General features: G+C 41.6%; 1 protein-coding gene across 1 annotated transcript; it reads left to right on the forward strand.

Moving 5' to 3' along the window:
* The first annotated feature begins 290 nt into the window (after window positions 1-290).
* LOC106091297 (trypsin eta) lies at window positions 291-1,126 on the forward strand. The gene has a single exon (XM_013257775.2). It carries the CDS (start codon window positions 305-307, stop codon window positions 1,091-1,093), a length of 789 nt encoding a protein of 262 aa, XP_013113229.2. The 5' UTR covers window positions 291-304; the 3' UTR covers window positions 1,094-1,126.
* The last annotated feature ends 9,704 nt before the right edge of the window (window positions 1,127-10,830 follow it).

Raw genomic sequence — 10,830 nt, forward strand, 5'->3', positions numbered from 1 at the left:
AGCAGATTCTTTCCTCTCTCTCTCACTCTCTCTCTCTCTTTTCTTTTCCAATCCTTATCTAATCCTATACAAATTAAATTAAAATTTTTTTTCCTCCGTGTATTTCTTAAGAAAAAAAAACTACACCCAATTTGTATTATCAACTTAATACAATTCATAAAAATATGCCATAATTCTTATCGCCGATCTCGCATCTACCATTAGTGATAATACGAAAACAAACACGGCAATTTCCAAATCCCTCTAGCAGGGTGGCGTTGCCGCTTTTTTGCCCCAAAGAGTTAGTAATCGATGTCACTTCAACATGTTTAAGTTTTCGGTATTTCTAATTCTAGTTGCCGCCGCCGAGTACACTTGGGCAGCCTCCCTTAGCGAGGGTCGAATTGTGGGAGGCCGAGATGTGTCCATAGCCAGACATCCTTATCAAATATCCTTGCGCTATAAGTCATGCGATGTGTGTATCTTCATGCACACCTGCGGTGGAGTCATTTACAATGAACATGTCATTCTTACCGCGGCCCATTGTGTCTACAAACGTGAAGAGCGCTCCTTTGTTGTTGTGGCTGGTAGTGATTATCGTGCGGGAGGAGATGGTTTTATTGGTCTGGTCGACAAAATTGTCATTCATGAGAACTATAATCCTGCCTTGACTGATAACGATTTGGCGCTGGTATTTTTGTCCACTCCATTGGCTTTTAATGTATCAAACACCATAAAACCAGCGGAATTGACCGAACAAGAACCCAAGGCTGGCTCTAAAGCCTTTGTCAGTGGTTGGGGTACAACTTCAGAGGGTGGAGCAAATTCTTTGAAACTTCAAGAGGCTGAGGTGAATATCGTAGATCGCAATGATTGCGAAGAGGCCTATGGATTTGAACGCATAACTGAAAATATGTTGTGTGCTGGAACTGTAACTGGTGGACGTGATGCTTGTCAAAATGATTCGGGTGGTCCCTTGGTGAGTGCCGATAACAAATTAGTTGGCATTATTTCCTGGGGCAGAGGTTGTGCTCGTCCCGAATATCCAGGTGTTTATGCTAATATTGCATATTTTAGAAGTTGGATTGAAAATACAGTTAAGCTAAGTTCTTAAGTCGAGGGAGAATAAAAACAAATAAAACAATTACCCATCATTTTTTTTTTTAGAATAATTTTTTTGCTAAAATTTAGTGGGAACCTCTGGTTTACATTTTAAGGGAACTGCATTTGCAGTTTGTTATATAAATGGTTGTGTGTCAAGGTTGGGTGTCACTTGTGGGCAACGCGGTAAGTACTCTTGCAAAACCAGCTAGTTTTTTTAGCAGATGAAAACATGATGGGTGTGAAAGTAATGAGGGCAACATACATTAAGGTCACAGCTGGCCTGGCGAACGCAAATGTAGATCAATTTTTGGAACCGGCAAAGCTGCGAGGACACACGCTGCGTTAAAACGGTCGCGATGTGTCTTTCGTCGTGCGTAAATACACAAAGGGCTAATGGACTACAATACTAATCTTTCAACCACTGGAAGAAAGGTAGATTGGATGAGGCTGAAGATTTTTTCTGATGTTCGCGCCAGCATTTAATGAATTCGTAGGATACAACTCCTACAGATTTGTTTTCGCGAGACATGCGGAGTTTAATACGAAAACTGTATGTCTCCGATTGCCATATACAGTTTTCGTATTATACTCCGCATGTCTCGCAAAAACAAATCTGTAGGAGTTGTATCCTACGAATTCATTAAATCCTGGCACGAACATAAGAAAAAAAATTTTCTGCTGTGGTTAATACAAAACAAATTTCGCCCATGAGCATTCCTCTAAGGAACAGGGGCAAACTTCTCACATATCAATGAGTGCAGTCCGATTCAAGTTAAAGTTCAAGAAAAGGGGCCTCCTTTTTATAGCCGAGTCCGAACGGCGTACCACAGTGCGACTCCTCTTTGGAGAGAAGTTTTACATGGCATAGTACCTCACAAATGTTGCCAGCATTAGGAGTTAAAAACCACCACTAAAAATTTTCTCTGATACTCTTGCCAGGGTTCGAATCTAGCCGTTCTGAGTCATAGGCTGACATGCTAACCTCTGCGCTACGGTGCTGTGGTTATTCCCTTCTAAATTCTCCCCAAAGAGGGTCGCACTGTGGTACGCCGTTCGGACTCGGCTTTCAAAAGGAGGCCCCTTATTTGAACTTAAACTTGAATCGGACTGCACTCATAGATATGTGAGAAGTTTGCCCCTGTTCCTTAGTGTAATGCTCATGGGCAAAATTTGTTTTGTAATAACCACAGCAGAATATTTTTTTCTGATTTTTTTTCTGATTTTTTCTGGTGTCAGACAGCACTCAGTGATATGTGAGTAGTTTATCCCTGTTCGGTAATGAAATATTTATGGGCAAATTTGCATTTGATAATCACCCTGCCACGATCAAAAGAGGAGGGGAATGCGTCGAGACGGAACCCGACAGAACTGTGTGGATGGGTCATCCGGTTGGATTGGGGTCAAGGTGTGCACCAGCGGGGAAGGACGGAACTCAAAAGTTACTTTGACAGCAGCAGCTAGTGAAGCATCTAATGAGGAATCGTCCACATCGCAAGTGTCCAGTATTCTGAGGAAAAGTGGTTCCACTGCTTTCTCACCTGCCCCTGGATGCGTACGGAAGCTCATCATGACAAGATCTAACGAATCTTGTGAGGATGAATTCCTGGAGGACTCATAAAACGAGGCTAACACAACAGTGGTGGAAATTCACCATTGTAAGGCCGCTTCGGCGGCATAAAAGGTCCTATTTATGGCAGGGGAATTTGACATAGTTCTTAGCCAGGAGCAATGGGTGTGGAAGAATGGTTCGTGGACTAAGTGTTCCTGTATTCTTGCAAAGAGTAGTCTAAATGCTCTTTTTGTACCCACCACCGAAGGATGGAGGTATATTCACTTTGTCGTTCCGTTTGCAACACATCGAACTATCCATTTCCGACCCTATAAAGTATATATATTCTTGATAACAGTAAAAATCTAAGACGATCTTGCCATGTCCGTCCGTCTGTCTGTTGAAATCACGCTACAGCTTTTAAAACTAAAGATATTGAGCTGCATAGATTCTTTTTTGTTTTGTCCATAAGCAGGTTCGAAAATGTCCCCATATAGACCGATACGCTGATTTAGGGTCTTAGGCCCATAAAAGTCACATTTATTATCAGATTTTGCTGAAATTTGGGACAGTGAGTTGTGTTAGACCAGTCCACATCTTTCTTCAATTTGGCTCAGATTGGTCCAGATTTGGATATAGCTGCCATATAGACCGATCTCTCGATTTAAGGTTTTGGACCCATAAAAGTCACATTTATTGTCCGATTTCGCTGAAATTTCGGACAGTGAGGCCTTTCAACATTCTTCTTCAATTCGACTCAGATCGATCCAGATTTGGATATAGTTCCTACATAGACCGATCTCTCGATTTAAGGTCTTGGGTCCATAAAAAACACATTTATTGTCTGATGTCGCCGAAATTGAGGACATTGAGTTGTGCTGGGCCCCTCAACATCTCTCTGCAATATGGCTCAGATCGTCTCAGGTCACTCGATTTGAGGTTTTGGGTCCATAAAAGGCGCATTTATTGTCCAATTTTGCTGAAATTTGGGACAGTGAGCAGTTTTTAGCTCTTCGACATCTTTCTTCAATTTGGCTCAGATCGGTTCAGATTTGGATATAGCTGCCATATAGACCGACCTCTCGATTTGAGGCTTCGGGCCCATAAAAGGCACATTTATTGTCCGATGTCGCCGAAATTTGGGACAGTGAGTAAAGTTAAGCCCCTCGACATCCTACTTCAATTTGGTCCAGATCGGTCCAGATTTGAATATAGCTGCCATATAGAGAGATCTCGATTTAAGGTTTTGGGCCCATAAAAGACGCATTTATTGTCCGATGTCGCCGAAATTCGGGACAGTGAGTTGGCCCCATAAAAGGCTCATGTATGATCCGATTTCACTGAAATTTGACACAGTGACTTATGTTAGGCTTTTCGACATTCGTGTCGTATATGGTTCAGATCGGTTTACCTTAAGATATAGCTACTAAAAAGATTAATATTTTGTTATACACAATTGGCCAATGACTTGTACTTATTTGTATTTGATCCAAGTCGGAGCATATTTCGATATAGCTGCTATGGGTCACAAGGTATGAATTTTTTCGTCGGATTTTGACAAAAGGTGGTTACATATAAACCCGAGGTGGTGGGTATCCAAAGTTTGGCCAAGCCGAACTTAACGCCTTATTACTTGTTTTAAGTTACAATCTGGCGATTTGTAATAAAGAGGATAAACCGACCTTTATTTCCTGAAATAGGCAGGAGGTACAACATGTTACCTTTGTATCGGAAGATATAAATGGAAGAATATGCGATTGGGAAGTGTTGGATGGCCACAGTTTCTCTGATCATTCGTTGCAGAATGGGAGAAAATACTGTAGAAGTGGTCCCTCGGCTAAACAGAAGGAAGGCGGATTGGGATAATTTTTGACACACATTCTGCACTACTACCCTTCTAGACCAGAAAAGGAAGTGGAAACTGCGGAGGGCATAGACATAATGTTCAAACGGATCACAAAGGCTCTGAATGACTCGCTTGTGTCAGCATGTCCTAGTGCCAAGCCAAGGGGCAAACAGCGACCGCCATGGTGGAGCCTATAGCTGGTTGGTCTAAGGAAGGACTGCAGAAAACTCTTCAACGGGGTGAAGACCACAAGAGCACCACACGATTGAGACATCTATAAGGCTGAGCTTAGAAAACATAAGGGCGCGCTGGGAAGGGCTCAGAACAAATCCTGGGTGGAAATCTGCAGCTCCATGGAGGATACATACTACGGTGTGGTATATTCAGAAATCAGAGAATGTATGGACAATGTCTAGTGAGGAAACACTAGAACTACTCGTTGACATTTCCCGACACATTTCCCGTGACATTCTCCTACGGACAACGTGGCGCCAGAAATGGTATGCAATCGTTGGAGGTTGTTGGGGAAACTGTATCTTAGCCGAAAATCCTCTGAGCGATAAGAAGTTTCGACTCCTTTAAGTCGCCAGGTCCTGATGATGTATTGCCGGTTGAATTACAAGCTGTGTCTGATAGACTGGTTCCCTGGCTTAGGGAGATATACTCTGCTTGTATTAGCATGTAATATTTACCTGTGGGATGGAGGGACACAAAGGTAATTTTTATTCCGAAAGTTGGAAAACCTTGCCACACGAAGGCGAGAGATTTTCGCCCTATTAGTCGGTCATCATTTATGCTGAAGACTTTTGAGAGGTTGATAGATATACATCGTAGGGTAAAGATCCCTGTAGATCGCCTGTCTCGGCAGCAGCATACATATAGTAAAGGCAAGTCCACTGAAACAGCCCTTCGTGACCTAGCTACACGAAGTGTTCATAGAGTGTTCTCTCGCTGTCAAGGAATATACAATGGTAGCATTTCTTGACATTGAAGGTGCTTTCAATAATGTAAACCTTCTTCAGTCTTGAGGGAGCTGAAGATGTTAGGCAGCGATACTACCATACAGAAATTTATTAATAACTTACTTACTAAAAGATGAATTACGGCAGGCTTGGGATATGTAGATCTCAAAAAATGGTTCAGGATAGTAACTCCTAAAGAAGGTGTACTGTCTCTGCAAGAAAAAGATTTAAAAGTTCTCGGATATACAGATGACGTGGCTATTGCATTTGTGGAATGTTCCTCAGCACTCTTATATATACTTCAGGAAGCACTAAGTGCGAAAGCGAAGTGGGCTACCAAAATTGGTCTAGGCGTATATCCGTGTAAGACAGAAGTTGTTCTTTCAGTGGGAGATACAAGTTACCCAGAGTGGCACTTGTCTCCTTGGGATCCCCCAAGGGGTCCATTAGGTGAAAAGTATATAGGAGCTCTCCATCACGGTGGGAAGTGGAAGATTAATGCTATCCAGGTATCGTAGAACAGTGGTGTATAAATGGTGTATAAACGGTGGTAGACGGCAGGATGGATGGCAGGAAGGTGATGGATGGATAGGTGGTGACGGACGGTGGAAACGATGGGATTGAGCATGGATGAGTATTTAGTAGACTCCATTGAAAAGGTCGGTGAGTTGAAAACTGCTGTACCGTTGAAGTCTTCGAAGTCGTGTGGGTGTGAGTGTAGAAGTTCTGATGGTTAGAATGATTTCCACACGTATATGTATACCGAATGAATACCGTGTTGTTTAAATGTCTCGGTGGCATTCCTGTTTTGGCTCAGTCCTGTGCTGAGTGATTTTGGGTTATGCCACCTGATTTCTGAATGACGTGATCAGTCTGGAACTGTTTGGAGTTCAACTGGAAGTAGTTGGAGTACGTGGTCGAACCTGAGTCCTTAATCTGGTACCACTGGAAGCAGGAGCCCCAGGTATTTCGGTTCCAGCTTGATTATGATAAGGAATCCGTGGTGGCTGTAGTTTGGACTTAAAAACGCAGGAATCTGCATATAGATACTCGTTGTGGTATTGCATCTAATCAACTGAGAGCCGTGACCCATAGATCGGAAGGAGTTTGAGATGGTCCTTCGCTCCTAACTAAGGGGGAGATCACGTCCAATCAAACGTGGGATCGAATTGGTACTCATGCTGGCTTCAGTCATGTATGAGGGCATTGGTAGGCGCATTATATTCAACCGGGGCGTTAAGCCAACACGGAAGCTACTCGTATCAAACAGCACTAAGACTTGTCTACTTGGGATGAGAGAATGTCCCAATTACTGAAAGGGCAAAATACTTGGGCGTTTTGCTGGTCAGGAAGTTATAATTCAAATAATTATGCGAAAATTATGTGGCCTAATTTAGACTTTAAGAAGTTTACCGCTTTGCTGTCGCTGGTTAGAAGGAACGTTTCGGTCATTCGTGACAGTTACTGCCTGATCCGAAAACATGCTGACGGACTGAAGGTTGCCAGTAACTGGCAGTCGAAGGGGTTCCTCTTTAGTTTATAATTTCTTCGAGAACTTGTCTGATTAAGCGGATGTGAACATTCGGAAGTTGTTGGTCTTTTTAAAGAGATCTGGATAGTTCAACGGTAGGAACTAGAAGGCATCTTACTTCTCCCGTTTCTGTGGTATTACAATGGACGAAAACGTCTAAGTGAGTGAGTGAGTCTGACGGCAGACTTCCACTTGAATTAGGGAAATTTCTCGGATGGATAATGGGCAGCTTTAATTTGTGGCCTGTAAAATCCACGTGTGAATTACGTTCTCGGACGAATAGTACAATGACGTGGAAATTGTAGGAGAGACAAAAAAATTTATCAATTGTAGCCTCACTAAGCGCATGAATAACAAGTAAGAGCGTGCTAAGTACGGCCGGGTCGAATCTTATATACCCTCCACCATGGATCGCGTTTATCGAGTTTGTTGCGCCTTATCTCTTTTTAGGCAAACAAAGAATAGTAAATAATAACTGTTATGCTATTCGAGATATATCAAATTATAGTCCGATTCGGACCATAAATGAATTGAATGCTGAACATTGTAGAAGTCATTGTGTAATATTTCGGTGCATTCGGATGAGAATGAGCCTTGTAGGGGCTCAAGAAGCAAAATCGGGAGATCGGTTTATATGGGAGCTGTATCAAGCTACAGATCGATTCTGACCATATTGAACACGCATGGGAAAAGCCATTGTACAAAATTTCAACCAAATCGGATTAGAATTTCGCCCCCTAGAGGCTCAAGAATTCAATATCCCAGATCGGTTTATATGGCAGCTATATTATGTTATGTACCAATTTGCGCCATACTTAACACAGTTGTTGGAAGTCGTAACAAAACACCTCATGCAAAATTTCAGCCAAATTGGATGAGAATTGCGCCCTCTAACGGCTCAAGAACTCAAGATCCAAGATCGGTTTATATGGCAGCTATACCAGGTTATTAACCGATTTGAACCATACTTAGCACAGTTGTTGCAAGTGATACCAAAACACCTCATGCAAAACTACAGCCAAATCGGATGAGAACTGCGCCCTCTAGCGGCTCAAGAACTCAACATCTAAGATCGGTTTATATGGCAGCTATACCAGGTTATGAACCGATTTGAACCATACTTAGCACAGTTGTTGAAAGTAATATCAAAACACCGCGTGCAAAATTACAGTCAAATCGGCTAAAAATTGCTCCTTTTAACAGCTGAGGGAGTCAAGACCTGAGATCGGTTTATATGGCAGCTATATCAAGTTATGAACCGATTTCAACCATACTTTGCACATTTGTTGGAAGTGATACCAAAACACCACGTGCAAAAATTTCTGCCAAATCGGACGAGATTTGCGCCCTCTACAGGCTCAAGAAAATCATAACCCAAGATCGGTTTATTTGGCAGCTATATCAAAACATGAACCGATTTGGCCCATTTACAATTTTACCAACTGACCTACACTAATAAAAAGTATTTGTGCAAAATTTGAAGTGGCTAGCTTTGCTCCTTCAAAAGTTAGCGTGCTTTTGACAAACAGACGGACGGACGGATTTGGCTAGATCGACTTAAAATGTCATTACATACTTTATAGGGTCTTAGACGCCTATTTCGAGGTGTTACAAACAAAAAGACGAAATGGTGGAGGGAATAAAAAGTGCAAGAAGCTCACCATGCGAAACAGTTACTCTAGGCTTACGTGAGCACACAAGTAAGAAGGGATTTTTAAGTGGACAAGCCTCGATGGTCTTTTGTGGCCTGAGGAAGCACACAATTGGTTGGAAGGATACTCACACGAGTGAATCAGAAGCAAGGCAGTAAATTGCTTCCTACGTAACTTGTCCAATGAGAATGAGAAGAAGTTCTAGGACGTCCAATGTGGTTCCTTTAACTCCCTTAGACAAGGTTAGTTAAGGTTGGAGGGTGCGGACTCTAATTCCCTTTTATGGCAATCCATCTACTCGTTGGTGTCTATATAAGAAATGCTCCAACGATCGTCATCTTCCTCCCAGGCCTTACATACCATGTAACCTGCCTCAAAAACTTTTGAACCTCAACAATAGTTAAAATTAACTAAATTTGGGAAATATTGAACTTCCTATGGCTTTAAAACTAAGCTTAATGATGCCGGTTGTTAACAAGAAGAAGAAGAGGGCTGCATACTTAGGATCTTGAGACTCCATTGGGGAAGGGATGAGTCTGCAACGAGTACTTGAAAGCGGAGAGCTCTTCTTCTTTTACAGCGGTTTCCCAGTGTTCTGCTATTAGAATGATCTGATCTTTATACCAGTTTCCGCAGAAGTGGTTGTGTCCCTCCTACACTTTTAGATTCCTTCGTTGGGCCCCAGAAAACTTTCTCAGTTTTGTCGTGAACTTAGTTTACGCTCACTTCTACTACCATCTCGCTGATATCGTCTTCAATTCGGCGGCGATTACAGTATTATTGAATCATAACTCTCGACTACAGATGCTAAGGTACCAACATTGAAGTAAATTAATCAAAAAACTTGTCAAACACAAACTCTGGTAGAGGTAATTCCAAAGAGGCTAACAGAAAAATGTTTGCGCTCCCAAAATGTTACCGCAAATTAAATGCTTATTGGTGTCGGTAATTATGTTTTTTTTTTAAAGCAAGCAGTTCTGCCGAAAACATTAATAATTCAAATTTACAGATATTAAAAAAATTGGAAGCTACGACTGCCAAAACCCTTTATACGTGCATTACGCCATAGTTTCCTACGCGGGAAAGGAAATAATGCATATTTAGAAAATGCAAACGACGCAAACTGCATGCTATTGAGAGCAGAATTCTGCTTGCTGCATGTTCTTAGATAATTCTCGTTTTTCTATATTCACAACCAGTCTATGTGCGAAGTTCAAATTCTTTATCTTTCAGTAATTTATTTACGATTTTTCGTCCCATTTGAAGTTGACGAAGTTTTACTGGTTACATGTTATATATACTCGTTATGTTCGCTGGGTTGTATTGTATAGTATTGAAAATATTAAAGCATACATTTAGGAGCTTCACAAGACATTCCTTGCATTTAGACTTCCTATAAAATTGCTATAAATTAAATATATCGCAATTTCTAAAAAAAAAGTTCAAAAGCCGCCAATCAAAACATTGGGTAAGTAAAAATCATGTTATCATAGATATAAACAATCGCTGGCGAATTATTTAAGATAACACGATTGTAAAATCATAAAGCAATAACCTAAAATGAAGAAAATCAGCCAGCAATAATTCTTTAACAATGGGCTCAAAACATTGAACCAGCAACTCGTAGATAGAACTGACCAATTTGACCTACGCAACAGTCGTCTTTTAAACTCGATACCAATTACAACGGTTCAGCGGTGAAAATGAAACTTGTCGCAATTCTTTTACTTGTGTCTTTTGTTTTTGGCCATGCTTTGCCTTTGGAGGAAACAAAGGATAAGGCTATGGAAAGTGATGACTCACGTATTGTGGGCGGTAATCCTGTTGATATTGGTGCCTATGGCTATCAGATAAGTCTGCGCAAAAAAAGCATATTTGCCCCTTATGAACCGTATCAACACATTTGTGGAGGCAGCATTTATTCCGAAAAGTTCATCATAACAGCAGCTCACTGCATTATTGCCAGTGTGGCCAGCGAATTCAAAGTGGTGGCCGGCTCTAATTTTCGCACTGGCACGGATGGTGTTATGGTACCTGTCAAGCAGATCCTTATGCATGAATTCTACAATCCTCAAACGTTTAACAATGACATTGCCCTGTTGGAATTGGACATACCATTACCCTTGAATGGTTTTACAATTCGCCCCATTGAGTTGATGGATACGGCACCCACTGCTGGCACCAAATCTACGGTTACAGGTTGGGGA

This window comes from Stomoxys calcitrans, chromosome 5, assembly GCF_963082655.1.
Source record: "Stomoxys calcitrans chromosome 5, idStoCalc2.1, whole genome shotgun sequence".
NCBI lineage: Eukaryota > Metazoa > Arthropoda > Insecta > Diptera > Muscidae > Stomoxys > Stomoxys calcitrans.

Coding starts and splice junctions, on each gene's coding strand:
- LOC106091297 (XM_013257775.2), top strand. CDS start 305: ATGTTTAAGTTTTCGGTATTTCTAATTCTAGTTGCCGCCGCCGAGTAC.